This window comes from Acomys russatus, chromosome 11 (assembly GCF_903995435.1).
Source record: "Acomys russatus chromosome 11, mAcoRus1.1, whole genome shotgun sequence".
NCBI classification, from domain to species: domain Eukaryota; kingdom Metazoa; phylum Chordata; class Mammalia; order Rodentia; family Muridae; genus Acomys; species Acomys russatus.
In genome coordinates this window covers 53,390,786-53,405,459 of record NC_067147.1, presented here as the reverse complement: position 1 = coordinate 53,405,459, position 14,674 = coordinate 53,390,786, and the positions used below count along the sequence as shown (strand labels likewise).

Below are 14,674 nucleotides of genomic sequence, written 5' to 3'. Positions count from 1 at the left end.
CACACACACACCACACACACACATACACACCACATCACACACACCTCACACACACACACTATTCCCACAAACTCTCCATTTAGGGATTCTGCATTTTGGGCTTTCACTTCATTACTCACAGATTAAGGGGTTCCCTGGCTGTGTTCCCTGTCATAGTCTCAGCCCTCGACCATGCCCCTAAAACCCAAGCACAACCAGGCAGGTTTGTGTTCAGAGTTTACTAGAAGCCATGGGTGACAGAGGGTGTCAGGCTGGATGCTTGCAGAACACCACGCCCAATCAGGCCCTCCCCCAAAGCACCCCTGTCGCATCTTCCAATGCTACATAGGCAGCTGTGGGTAGAGCGCCAACCTCACACTGCTGATGTCACGGCTGAGTCTCCCCCAAAGCAAGGCTTGGGCTACTTAAGACAGGTAAGAAATACTGCAGGTTGGACCATCCATTGGGGGGAGATCTCTTCACTCCTTCCGGGCTTCTAGGCTATGAAGCACCATTGCAGCCTGGGTCGTGGCTTCCTGCAGAAGGCTGGAGATTCGATGGCGGGTCTGACAGACATAGAAGGACATGTTACCCTACCACCTCCGTGCTTGCTGTGGCCTGCTGCTCCTGACAGAAAAATCGCAGTGCCACCTCTACATGGCATACCCACCTCACAGTGACTAGGGTCATCTTGGACAGGCACTCCTGAATTTCTCAGTATGGGTAGGAGCTATGGGGACAGCCATACCCACGGACTGCTGTGGGGTAGAGATGTTTCCTAGAGGGGCAGGGCTCCTGTGGTTCATACTGACTAAAGGTAATCAGGGAGGGGCCAGGCCCAAAAGACAGCCTATTGCTAGCATCCCATCTAAGAACTGAGCCCTTAAAAAGGCCTCTTCAAAATATCTAAGAGACAGACGCTTAAGAATGGGATAGGGATAGTGTCTGCTAACTGGCAGGGGTTTCCTTCAAAGTGATTTTTTTTAAGTGTCCTGGAACTTTCTGGAGTGATGGCTCTACAATACTGTGACTGTGCAGCACCTCTACTGAATTGTATACTTTAAAATAGCAATTTGGAAGGATAGCAGACTACCAAGAAGAGACTTGCTATCCTATGAGCATATACAGGGGGAGGAGGTCCCCCTCAGTCACAGTCATAGGGGAGGGGAGTAAGGGGAAAATGGGAGGGAGGGAGGAATGGGAGGATACAAAGGATGGGGTAGGAATTGAGATGTTATATGAATAAATTAATAAAATATATGTAAAAGAAAAAATAGCAATTTGGGGGCTGGAGAGATGGCTCAGAGATTAATGGCACTGACTGTTCCTCCACAGGTCCTGAGTTCAATCCCCAGCAACCACATGGTGTCTCATAACCATCTATAATGAGATCTGGTGCCTTCTTTTGCCCTGTAGGTGTACATGCAGGCAGAGCACAGTATACATAATAAATAAATAAATAAATAGATAGTGATTTGTATGTTCTGTGAATTTTACCTCAATAATACAATCAAAGTGTCATGTGGCTGTTAGGAATGCTGAGGTTCAGTTCATTTCCAGCTCCTGGGTTGTCGGTACTTTGGGGTCCCCCAGCCTGGAGTGGCCAAGCCCTTCAGTTCTGCCATGAGAGCAGGGAAGATGCTGTGGGCACTATCTAGCAACTCTATCTCTTAGCCATAGCTGGACTCATGGGAAGAGAAATGTCAAAGTATGCCAGCAGGCACCTGGTCACCCTATCCCTATGTCCCCTGGCTAGACTGCAAGGGCCTGTTCATTCACGTGACTAGTAAGAGTCAACCCTGACCACAGCAGACATGGAAAGTCCCCTGGTGGGGTGTGGCACCAAATCTGCCTGCTGCCCACCTTCTCTTTAAACGTGTCATCGGTCATGTCCTTCAGGTTGGTGAGCACATTGAAGTATGCGCCAAACACACCTGTTTCCAAGGCCTTGGCTGCCACCTGTAGAGACACCAGAGACAGGGCCTGCTTCTGGACCCACAGTGCCCCTGCGCCTCTTGAAAAAGCTCACCCTTCGTGTCGAGACCAAGCACGCTGACAGGCAAGGGCTCCAAGCAGGGATGTGCGTTCTTCGTACCATGAGATGTAACCCTACCCACAGAGACCAGGCTCCCGTGGTCATTTTGGCCTGAGACCTGAACCTGGAAAAGGTATCTAGGCTGCTGGAGGCCTGAGGAAGCTGTGAAGGTTGGCAGTAGCTTGTAAGAGGCCATCAATCCCGCTCAACCTGCCCTCAGCAGCTACCAGCCTGCAAATTAAGGCCATTCTCAGGATAGAGGGTCACTTCCCTGGGGCCTCAGGACCAAGCACTAGAATACACTGCAGACTGCAGGGTTGCTGGGTTAGCTGCAGGAGTCAGAGGGTATGGCTCTGGTTTGTCCCATCCCCGACACTGGACACAGATGAGTGATGTCTGAGTCCAAAGATGGCCTTGGGTATTTCCCAGTATGTAGGGATAAGTAAGGGTGACATAGCCATAACCAGAAGCTCCGAGGGAGAACACTGAACAAGAATGTAGGTAGCACCCCGAGTTTCTGTAACTCCCCGGCACCCGCATACCTGCATGTCAGACAAGCAGGCCAGGTTCCCACATAGGGCCAGCTCCTGCAGCACTGGCCACAGCTGGGACACAGTCTCTGCCAGTTTCAGTGGCACGGCAACTGCCTGTCTCAGCCCCTCCTGCAGAGCACACGCACGCCTAGAACCCAGGCAGTGAGATATGAGCTGGGGGCAGAGTACCTTCTGAACAGCACTGTCCCTTCCCACAGGCTGAGCACACAGACTCAGGAGTGACAAAAAGATCATCGCTCATTGCCCATGGTGCATCTGGGCCAGCTCCCTAGACACTGAGACCCATGGCCTAAAGGCCCCGCAGGGCCACCTGGCCAGTGCCTTGCTCACCTGTCCCTCTCTTCAGCTGTGTTCTTGGGCAGCTTAATTGCCTCCTACAGGAAACAAAAAGACCAAAACACACATGATGAGTGACCATGAGGGGCTGGACTGTGTCCTGGGACATGGCTGCTGAGGGCAGCATGGGCCGCGCCTATCCATGGCCTCCAGCATGGGCATTTCCCACTCAAGTGCATCATGTGCTACAGGCCACAGGCAGAGACACATTCCTTGGGGATGATGTTTCTGTTGGTGGCTGTGGTTTATGGGCCTTGGCACTGAGGCCTGGGTGCCATGGGCCCACGTAGCCATCTGGTGAAGACAGTTGAGTGGCATTCTCTGGGGAATCTTGTTTCTAGAAAAAGACACCTAGAGCCTTTAAAGGCCCCTGCATCCTTCCCAGCATCTTTCCCACAGTACCGGGCTCTCCTAGTGCCACTTCCAATGTAAAATAACGGGAACAACTTAACCATGCCCAGTCTAAACACAAAAGAGTGATGCTGATGCGGGGAGCCCTAAGGCCTTCTCGGCCATGGTGCCGCATCCCTTGTCCCTGGCCATCGGTAGATCTGGTCTTCCTCCTGAATGGCTGCTGGGATGGTTCACAACCACAGGAAGGGAGTCTGTGTGGTGAGTTGCTGAAAATCCCAGCCTCCCACGGCAGTGCAGGACAGGACAGGGAGCGGCTGACTAGGGGCACAGCCACTGCCGTTTGGTATATTTACCCAGATCTCCACCAGAAATTCATTGTCAGTATCCCTTGTGTCAGCAGTGACAGGCGAAGCTATGGACTCACTGTCTCTGGCTAGCTTGTCACTATGTCACAGCATGTATGGGGAATGCGGCACTCAATCCAGCTTCTTGGCCTTAGAGTCCTCATAGTTCTGTCTCCTAACTTATTGTAAGTTTTATTATGTTTTCATTTTTTTGTTGTTGTTTTGATGAGAAAAGTATACATAAGTAGCATTTTGCTTCTAGGAATTTCTCACATATTTAGTGGCTCCTTCCCTGTTTGTTTATTTATTTCTAAAACTCCATCTTCTTGCTCCGTATGAGGGACATTAATCAATCAACACTTACACAAGCTTCGTCTCATATTATTTTATATCTTCTCATATGCTTTGGATGTTTATTGTCAGTTTTCTTTGCTTCCCTTCGGTTCATTTCACTTATCTGACTTTCTCTTATGGTTTTCGGAGTGCTCACTTTATTTCTTACTTCCAATTTCTAATGTTAGAATTGTCTCTGATTTTCTAATATTTATGTCTGAACTAGCATTCCTCTTTAAATGCCTGTCTGTGTCTTAACATCTCTGCGCGCGTGCGCGCGCGCGCGTGTGTGTGTGTGTGTCTGTCTGTCTGTCTGTCTGTCTGTCTTTCTGTGTATTCCTGTGTCCCAGTTACTCTCCATCTCTGTCACTCGGTTTTTATCTGTCTCTACCTCTACCTCTCTATGTCTCTGCTTATGTATCTCTCTGTCTCTGTGTGTCTATCATTGTGTGTATCCGTCTCTGTGTTTCTTTGTGTGTGTGTGTCTGTCTGTCTGTCTGTCTGTCTGTCTGTCTTTCTGTGTATTCCTGTGTCCCAGTTACTCTCCATCTCTGTCACTCGGTTTTTATCTGTCTCTACCTCTACCTCTCTGTGTCTCTGCTTATGTATCTCTCTGTCTCTGTGTGTCTATCGTTGTGTGTATCCGTCTCTGTGTTTCTTGTGTGTGTGTGTGTGTGTGTGTGTGTGTGTGTCCGTCCCTGTGAAGCCCTCTCTATGTCTCTGTGTTGTGTACATCTCACTTCTGATCATCTCTTTCATCTGCTCAGAGCCTGGCCCTGCATGCTTGCTATGTCTTCTAATCTGTCCACAGCCCATAATTATTTCTCAAGATTGTTTTCACACCTTTGAACTCTCCTCATGGTTCCTGCTATCTTACGGCTGAGGGGTTCTTTCTAGTCTAAGTCCCTAATCTCCACATTTCTTCTGTTAAGATTTCTATGTTAGAGCTCTGGCCTGCTGAGGAAGTCAGGAAAGGGCGCCACCCCTGCAGCATGCCTCTCACCAGGGCACAGAGCTGACCTCCATGGTAGGCCAGCCAACGTACAGGGTCCCTTACTGCAGGTCTCTAGAATCTAGGGTCCAGCACTCACACATCTCTGGCCTGGAAGCCAAGATCCTGGCTGGCCAGCCTGTGAGAAGTGTTTGTTCTTGCACTCAAGGTTGCCAGTCTGTATCCCTCCAGGATCCCAAATTCCAGAGTCCCCCATTCTGAGCTCCTGCCCCCCTGCCAAAGCTCCTTCCCTGGGGCAAGATCCTGTTATCCTAGAATAGTGGCCAATCATGTCACCTTCCCAGTGGGTCCTGGCTGCAAATTTGCAGGCTACTGTGGCTAGCAAGCCTAGTTCTGGCAGGTCTGCACACTTACCAAACAGGCAGCAAAAGCCCTGGCATCAGCATCTACCAATGAGGTCAGCTGGGCAGAGGCCGCATAGAAGGGTGGGATCAGGCGCCGCATGGTGGAGTCCAGGTGATCAAACTGGCGACGCCCATAGGTCATCTGGCCCACCATAGAAGCCAGAGCTGCGCCCTGGTAAGGGCAAAGATATAGGGGAGTCCTGGCTCGGGGACTGCCCTGTCTTCTAGCAGGGAACCCCAAGTGCAGGAAAATGAACTATAGAGTCTCAGCCGTCAGGGCCCCCCACTACAGAGTCTCCCACCCCTGAGTCCCGCCCCCCAGGATCTCCCACTCTGCCCCACCCCAGCCATACCCAGTCCTGGGTCCCGCCATGTAATGGCTCTGCCCTCAGGGACTCACCAGGGCTGCAACAGCCGCTGCCACAGAGCCCCCGCCAGGGGCAGCAGAGCGGGCGCCCACCTCCCGAACAAAAGCGTGCAGTGACTTGTCCACCAGGCTCTGCTGTGGTCCACTACCTGGGACCAGGTACCTACCCGGTGGGAGAAACTTAACGAAGGGTAGACATACACCCTTACCCGCAGCCTCAAGCTGAGAGCCGGGAGAGAGGAGAAACAGACCTGCCAGGATGGGGTGCTAAGGAAGTAAGCAGAGCCCTTGGAGGATTGGTTATCAGACTCAAGATCTGGGGTCTCTGACTCTGTTTCCTGCCTTTGGGTCCCTTTCCCCTAACTGGACAGCCTTGTCTATCTTCAATAGGAGAAGATGGCCCAGTCCTACTTGATACGCCAAGGCCGGTTGGTACCCACAGTAAATCTCCCCTTCTCTGAGAAGATAGGGAGGGGGACAAGGGGAGGTAAGAGGGAGGGGCTGGGAGGGGAGGAGGAAGAGAACTTCCTACCCAGACGTAAAGTATATTAATTGATTAATTAATTAATTAATTAATAAAAAAATTCAGGAGCCAGAGCTGTGAAGATTGGGAGGAAGTTGAAGGTGGGTAAAGCAAGTAAAATTTTTTAAAATTTTAAAATAAAAGGCAAGATGGGAGCAGAGTGGGGGAGTCGGGGCAGGGCTGTGAGGCCTCACTCGATTATCCTCTCCTTTGGGTCGAAGGGTGCCAGGGAATCCAGGCCCAGCCGGTTCACCACCTGGAGAGTGGACACCTCACCTCAGCCAACTGCTTAGCTTAGCTTCACCTAGACAAGTTTGCCCACACTCCTTTCCCAGGAACCCACCAACTCGCTTCCTGACAGGTTGAGCCGTACAACAGAAACACCCTATGCTCCCGGGGAAAACATAAGCGAGAAAGGGCTGCCCACCCTTCCCTCACAGCCAAGCCTCCATGGCCATGGGACAAGACTCTAACTCAGAACCTAACGGATTCTTACAGCCAGGGGCAGCCTTGCTTCACCTGAATATAACTCCGAGAAAAACTGAGTTTCACCTAAAGTCAGGATACAGCTTAAAACTGCCCCCATTTAAGATTAGAATTCATCTCAAGCAAGACCAGTAGACCTTTTATGAAACTGTGCAGCAGTGACAGCAGGTTTCACTTTCTAAAAGCAGAAAGGGACACACACACTTGAAGGACACAAGCCAGGCGTACCCCAGAGGTAGTTACAGAAATAAGAATTAGGTCTCAGAATCAGCAAGCACTGAGGAACATTTTTCATGAAAGAATAAGAAGCTAATCCTCCCCCCACCCCTACCCCTACCCCAACCCCCATCCCCACTCCCCCCTTCCCGACCCCCACCCCCAGCAGATCCCGGGCCCACTGCATTGAGCAAAGGTGCCATAGGTAAGCAGACATGCTTGTGGAGAGAATCGTTTGTAGATGGGACCAGGGGAGGTATGCGCCTGGGACATATGGACCCAAAGCCATGAACTGTCCGTTATAGGGCTGTAAGGAGCCTGCTGGAGGGGGCTGGCAGCAGACATGGCTCTTCACAGGACAGCCAGCCCAGGAGTGTGGAAGGCAAAGAACATGAAGTTTATGGAATATAAGTCACAAAGGAAGCCTTGGTAATGCTCTTCTAAATGACAGTGATAACGGAAAATCTAACTGCAAGTCAAGGGCTGGCGACAGAGTGGGTCAGTAAAGGGCTTGTCACTCAAGCACAAAACTTTGAGTCATAGCCCCAGGAGAAAGAAGGAAAAAAGAAAGATTTAAAATCCTGGCATAGTGGCAAGCACTTTACTGGTAACTCCAGTGCTAGGGAAGTGGAGACAGGAGGCCTAGCCTACCAGGTCAGTGAGAGATCCTGTCACACACACACACACACACACACACACACACACACACACACACACACACACACACACACACATACACACACACACACAAAAGGTAGACAGCACCTTCGGAATGACACCTGAAACTGTCTTCTGTCTTACACACACACACACACACACACACACACACACACACACACACACACACACACACACATCAATGAAACAAAGGAGGTGAAGGAGGAAGAAGGGGGTTTTGGCTTTTGGGTGGGCCCCCTGGGAACACCAGCTTGCTGCTGGAGCAGCCAAAAGCCTACACCCTTCTCCGTGCCTCCCTTGACATCTCACTCCACAGCGCACAAAGGGAACACAGCCCACCAGCCGTATCCGGTGTTCCTCCTCTAGAACAAACAGCTTCTCCTTGTCACAGTAGAAGGCTGCAGCATCCAGGAGGGCCTGCAGAGGCACCAGGCCCACCAGCTGTGAGCCCACCACGGGCAAATTCAGCTCCTGTGAGACAGAGGCGAGGTCAGCGCCTGGGGCAGCAGTGGTGGGGGACAGGGGTGGGATGGGGTGGAGTTCTGGATGTCAGACAGGTGTGGGGCACCTGCCCTACCCACCTGAGCCTCCCTGCAGGCCTCCTCATAGACTGTGTGCAGAGCTGTGACCTCAAAGTCCAGGAGGTTTGTAGACACTTGAGCCAAGTTCTTTTCATCCAGGTACCAACCGATGCCCTGAACCTTTTTCAGACGTCCCGGCTACAAAGAGATATATATGTTCCCCCCGACCTGGGCTAAGAATCTCCCCTCTGCCTGGCCCCTGCCCCAACCTTCACAATGCCTGGCCTCTGAAAGCCTCTTGCATTTGTGTTCCCTAGGCAGATGAGTCAGGCGAGGTGGCCCAGATGGCTGGGTTGGCACTGAGTCTCTCCTTGTTCTTTCTGTCTTCTTTGGTCTGGCTAGAGAAATGAGGGGGAAAAACCCCACTGGCCACATGAAAACTGAGGCCCCAGAGGGCAGGCTTGTTGCCAGTCTCTGACCACACCATGGTCTAGAGACCTAGGCGCACTGATGTGAGAGGCCAGGGGAAATCCCAACTTCTCTGTGGTCCACCTCCCACCATCACATCAGTCACTCTGATGCTGTCTGTTTGATGACCTCTGACCTCACCTTTGGAAGGGGAATTTTTAAAAAAGGACTCGAGGGTTGTTGTGCCTATAGACAGTGGATGCTGCAGGAAGCTAGGCTCCTGGAACCTCCCTGTCTAGTAAGATGTGAGGGACCGATGGGAAGATGGGGCCCTTCACCTCCTTTCACTGGCTGGACATGGCGTCTAGAGACGTGACACTCAAGCTAACTAACAACTTCTATGCAGACCTGGTGGGGAAGCTTCCAGGGGAGGAGGGGGATCAGGAGGAAGAGATACTTAAAACATCTAGAAGGACGTGGAAATGTGAAGACACCTGGGATTGCTAGGCCGCTGTTTACACAGAAACTTGACCCTGTCCGCTTCTGTGAAAATGCCTGTTAAAACAAAGGCTGCTGGAGCTGGAGAGATGACTCAGGGGTTAAGAACACTTGCTCCTTTTCCAGAGGACCTTGGTTTGATTCCCAGTACCTACATGATGGCTCATAATCATATGTAAGTCTAGTCTCAAGGGACCCAGTGCCCTCTTTTGGCACACATGCAGGAAAACACATATAAAAATAATTTGGGCTGGGGGCTGCAGAGGTGGCTCAGAGGTTAAGAGAACTAGCTGTTCTTCTAAAGGTCCTGAGTTCAATTCCCAGCAACTACTTGGTGGCTCACAACCATCTGTAATGAGCTCTGGTGCCTGCTTTTGGCATTTAAGCAGAATACTGTATAAATAATAAATAAATAAATCTCTAAAAAAAAAATTTTTAAGGGACTCCTCAATATCAAATTCTGATCCTGAGATCCCACAAGGCTGTGACCCTAAGGTGAACAATTTCCCCAGGGGGTTCCAAGGAAGATCCCTGGGGGATGGGACAGCAAACCCGAGGCTACCCACCTGGTCTTTCCCTCGGCCCTGCTCCCGCAGGTTGAGAGCAATACGGTGGGCCTGTTCCTTGGTGCTGAGAAGGTTGATGTTGAATGCAATGAGGAATTTCCGTGCACCTGTGACAGTGGCACCCCAACTGGGGACAAAGGAGCTAGGGCCAAAGTCAGGCACCCACTCGGTCTGTTTAAGCTGTGGGAACATTCACCTGGGGGTGAGGAGGAGGAGGAGACTCAGACCTACCCACTCTCCCTAGGAGGACAAAATGGCAGGGAGGCCACCCTCTGACACCCAGCCACTTGTGTGGGTGGGGCAGCACCTTCTCAGGCAGGGCTTCATACTCTCCAGCCCGGATGGCCGGCAGGGTCTGGCGACTGGGTGTCTGAGCTGCCTCACCATAAAGGTACACTGCAAAGGAAGCCAACTGGTCAGGTCTTAGCTGGGTAGAACCGAGTACCCTCCACCCATCCCAGGAAGGGTGGCTCCCTCCAATTTCAGCTTGGGGTAGATTCCCCTTGACTCACTCTCTCTGGGGAGCCCCACCCTCTCCATACTCTTGGTGTGGGTATTGCCGTGCAGGCGGCACAGCAAATGCCCCCACCTACCCAAATACCAGTGCTATTAAGAAGGATATATACCCCTAGGAGTAAGGGTAGGGTGTGTTGGGAATGCTTATGCAATACTCTCTGGTTTCTTTTTTTTTTTAATGTATTGTTACAGCTGGGTGTGGTGGCGCATGCCTTTAATCCCAGCACTTGGGAGGCAGAGGCTGGCGGATCCCTGTGAGTTTGAGGCCAGCCTGGTCTACAAAGTGAGTCCAGGACAGCCAAAGCTACACAGAGAAACCCTGTCTTAAAAACAAACAAACAAACAAAAAATGTAGTTACTACGTGGTGAATCTGTCCTGAGAGAAGAAAAAGCAGAACATGCTGTATACACGGGCCCTAGCCTCATATGTTAGCTTGTGTTTATGGCAGCAATAGAGCCTGGCTGGATCCTACACTGTGCTGCCATACAGATTGCCTAGCCTGGTGTCTCCCCCAACACTGTGTTGTGCATTCCGTTCCTGGTTTGTTCCATAGCATTTTCTTGATCCCCAAAATGAAACATTTCCCCCCAGTTTTCATGTGTGTGTGTGTGTGTGTTGTGCATTTGTGTATGCATGTTTTTGCCTCTATGTAGGCTCCTATACAAGTGTGCATCTGCATGTGGAGGCCCAAGATCATCGTTGGCTATTCTTCAACTTTATTCACTGAGGTGAGTCTCTCAATCAAACTCGGAGACCCCTGGTATGGCTAGTCTTGCTAACTAGCCTGTTCTCTCTTTGCCTACTAGGCCGCAATTACAGGTGGATCACCATGCCCATCTGGCATTTATGGGGGTCACCATACCCATCCAGCATTTATGGGAGTCATCATGCCCATCCGGCATTTATGGGGGTCATCATGCCCATCCGGCATTTATGGGGGTCACCATGCCCATCCGGCATTTATGGGGGTCACCATACCCATCCAGCATTTATGGGAGTCATCATGCCCATCCGGCATTTATGGGGGTCATCATGCCCATCCGGCATTTATGGGGGTCACCATGCCCATCCGGCATTTATGGGGGTCATCATGCCCATCCGGCATTTATGGGGGTCACCATGCCCATCCGGCATGTATGGGGGTCACCATGCCCATCCAGCATTTATGGGGGTCACCATGTCTATCTGGCATTTATGGGGGTCACCATACCCATCCAGCATTTATGGGGGTCACCATGTCCATCCGGCATTTATGGGGGTCACCATGCCCATCTGGCATTTATGGGGGGGTCCCTGGAAATCTGACCTCTGGTCCTCATGCTTGAGAAACAAATGCTTAAACCACCAAGCCATTTCTCTAGCCCCAAAGTCTTTCTATTTTTATAAGACATAAATTTTTTTCTTTTTTCTTTTTTAAGCCTCCAGGCTCAGCAAGCTTAAACATGTTTATCAATGTCCTGTCAAATAATATTCATTGCCCAACAAGCAGAATGGGACATGCTGGCTGCATTCGCTTGTGGTTGTGACTTCTGCATGCATTTATTTTATTATCTAAGAATCTGGGGCTGGTCTAGCATCATGGTACTTTTATTTTTTCCATTTTTTGCTTGTTTTTGGTATTGGTATCTTGCGTTCTTTTTGTTTTGTTTTGTTTTGTTTTGTTTTGTTGAGATAAGGTTTCTCTATGTAGCCCAGACTATCCTGAAACTATATAGAAAAGGATGGCCTTGAACTCACAGAGATCTGCCTGCCTCTGCCTCCTGACCACCGGGATTAAAGGCATGCGCCACCAGGTTAGGCATGTTCTGCAGTCTTAAAAGGTATCAAGGGCGGAGAACCAGGGCATGTGTCAGAGCCTGGAATCCAGAGATGCCCCAAAGTCGATCCTCCCAGGACACTCACCTGGTACATTGAGCTCCTCTGCCAGCCGCTGGCCAAAGGCCTTGGCACAGAGCACACACTCGTCCATACTGACACCCCTCACCGGGATGAAGGGACACACATCTAGGGCACCCATTCGAGGATGCTCTCCTGCAGGAAAAGGGGCAGATCATCATTACCCTTACAGCTATCCACACCGTAGAAAGCAGCCAGCCCCAGATGGTTGGCAGCAGCAATTCCTCCCAGGCTGGCCTATTAGGAATGTCACAGAATGTGGCAACTCCCCTTGTTTCTATGGCTGGAGAATGGGTTAGAGCCTGAGTAAGCTGGCCTTTATAATATTTTTTCCCTGAAAAAAAAATTACAAAACTAAGGCCCTCAGTGAGACCTTGCCAGGCTGAAAGTATCTGGTCTTGGACCAGCCCTGCCTTTCCTGGCAGCAGAGACTCCATGCCCCATCCAGACACTGTGCCTCGTACCTCCTAACCTTGGCAAGCCTGTTATGTCCTGGTACCTCCTAACCTTGGCAAGCCCGTTATCTACTCCTTACTGCGACCTCTGGAAACCTCTTCCAGAGAACGGACAGAGGCCATGGCTATTTGTCCAGCTCTGTGTGTCCACTAACCTTTGACCCTGCCCACCCCTACCATTGTGTTTGGTTTTGAGGCAGTTGACAAGTTTGCTTCCTGGCACAGTGCCTTCTTCTGGTTCCCCCAGGCCTCAGTCTAATCAAGACCTTGAGATGAGTGAACCCCTGTAGATTATCAGAGAAACACTGAATCCAAAAAGAGGGGTGCCCACTCTAGAGGGCAGCTGGTCTCCTTAGCCTGTGTCCTAGGACCATCTCCTTGCCTTTCCTCCAGCCTGTTCCTGGGAATAGGCACCAAGACACACTATGTGACCCTGACCCTAGCCCTAGGGGAGTCTCCAAGAAGCCTGGCCACCAGTCCTGTGGGACTTACACCCCATGTTCATGCCCTGGGCCTGCCCTTCTCCCAGGACACCTTGGCACAAGCTAAGCCTGAAAGAGGAGACATGGGAGACCTGGTTCAATTCAAATCCTGAGCTGCCTCACCCTTGTGTTTGCTCATGTCGATGAGCTGCGAGGCTGTATGTGCCGCACTGAGGGCTCCCTCGACCACACACTCTGGCCGCCCCACAAAAGTGTAGACAGTGCGGTTGGTGGAGGGTCCGGCATCAACGTCCAGCAGCACACAGCCTGGGGTCTGGGAGATGGCTCGAGAAATGGCATCAATCACCTGGAGATAGAGGCCCAACGCACAACTCAGACCCCACTTGGGAAGGCTGCTATCCCATACCCAGGTGTGATCTCAAGAAGGTGATTTGACAAGAACCATGCATGAACTAGACCTCGGCCCCCTATACATATGTACCCAATGGGCATCTTGGTCTTCTTGTGGGTCCCCTAATAAGGGAAATGGGGGTAGTCTCTGACATGACTGTTGCCTGGTTTTCAATCACTTCCCCTGGCAGAACTGCCTTGCCAAGCCACCATGGAAGAGGACGGCTCAGTACTGATGCACCATGAAGTGCTGAGGTGGGTTAGGGGGCTCCCTTTTCTGAGTGGTAGGGGAGGGGGGAGGGGGATGAGGGAGGAAGGGTGGAACTGGGAGAAGAGGAAGGGGGCTATAATTGGGATATAAAATGAATAATTTTTAAAAGGTGGTTGGAGGGGGGGGTCCCCCAAAGAGCTGAGCTTCAGCACAAGACCCACATGGCACAAGGAAGGCCCTCATGACAGTGGCCATGCCGCTGCGGGCTCAGATATGTCCAGAAAAATTAAAAGTGGGCCTGCTGCCAACACCCAGATACTCAGAGAGGGTGGACAGAGATCAGTCTTCCAGTGGGAACAGCCAAGGTGGGGGCTGTTAGCTAAAATTAGAAAAAAAAAAAAGCCTGATGAGCTCAGAATCTTCCAGTTCAAAACCAGTGCTCAGAACTCAAGCCCTATCCTGAGGAGGCCTCTGCACCTCAGTTTCCCCATCAGGTCAGGAGGTTCATAATAGTGCCTACCCCTCAAGGCTTCAGGGGTGAGGCAGGAGCTAATACACGTAGGGATGACCTTTCCTGTGACCTCTGCCCTCTGCACCTGTATTCAAGGTGATTCATTTTTAGGTAGAAATGGTGAAGTCGAGGGATTCACCAGATCCCTACCAGGAGCACCCCCAAAGTCCCTAGGCCTCCTGCCATTCCTCCGGGGTTCCCTACATGCACGAAATGTTCCAGAGCTGACAGAAATGGCTCCTTTGAGGGATCCCAGCATGACTCTGCCCGTGCTGGGAAGGCAACCTTCTCCCATACCAAACTCACTCCCTTCCGTGTGACCAGAGCACCCACACAGCCCTGCAGGAGCCTCACCTCTTGGTTGTTCCCCTCTGAGAAGTTGGGGACACATTCCACCAATTGGGACATTGCCAGCACCTGAGTCCAGACGCTCCTCTCAAGAGGCTGCAGAGGGAGGAGGAGTGGCAGCTCTCAGATGGCCCTGGAGCCTTTATACCCTCCTCACAGCTAGTTTCTTATTAACCAGGGACAGTGCGAAGGCAGCTGGAGAGCACAGGGGTGTTCTCCAGATCAGTACATGTTCTCCAGGGCGAGCTCTCAAAAAAACCACATGACAAGGTTAGAGGGCCACATGCCGAGAACCACTGGAGGCCTTAGAGGGAGAAAGATCAAGCTAGGGCATCAGGCCAACTTGAAG

The 14,674-nt window shown here is 51.3% G+C and overlaps 1 protein-coding gene across 1 annotated transcript; it reads right to left on the bottom strand.

The window, feature by feature from the left end:
• Positions 1 to 365: 365 nt before the first annotated feature.
• Positions 366 to 14,430, bottom strand: Ftcd (formimidoyltransferase cyclodeaminase). Its single transcript, XM_051153274.1, has 14 exons — positions 14,332 to 14,430; positions 13,028 to 13,211; positions 11,974 to 12,102; positions 9,862 to 9,950; positions 9,555 to 9,734; positions 8,143 to 8,280; positions 7,901 to 8,032; positions 6,376 to 6,437; positions 5,692 to 5,821; positions 5,302 to 5,463; positions 2,899 to 2,942; positions 2,557 to 2,695; positions 1,843 to 1,938; positions 366 to 545 (listed from the first exon to the last, which is right to left on the bottom strand). Exons 1-14 carry the CDS (start codon positions 14,383 to 14,385, stop codon positions 459 to 461), a joined length of 1,626 nt encoding a protein of 541 aa, XP_051009231.1. The 5' UTR covers positions 14,386 to 14,430; the 3' UTR covers positions 366 to 458.
• Positions 14,431 to 14,674: the final 244 nt, after the last annotated feature.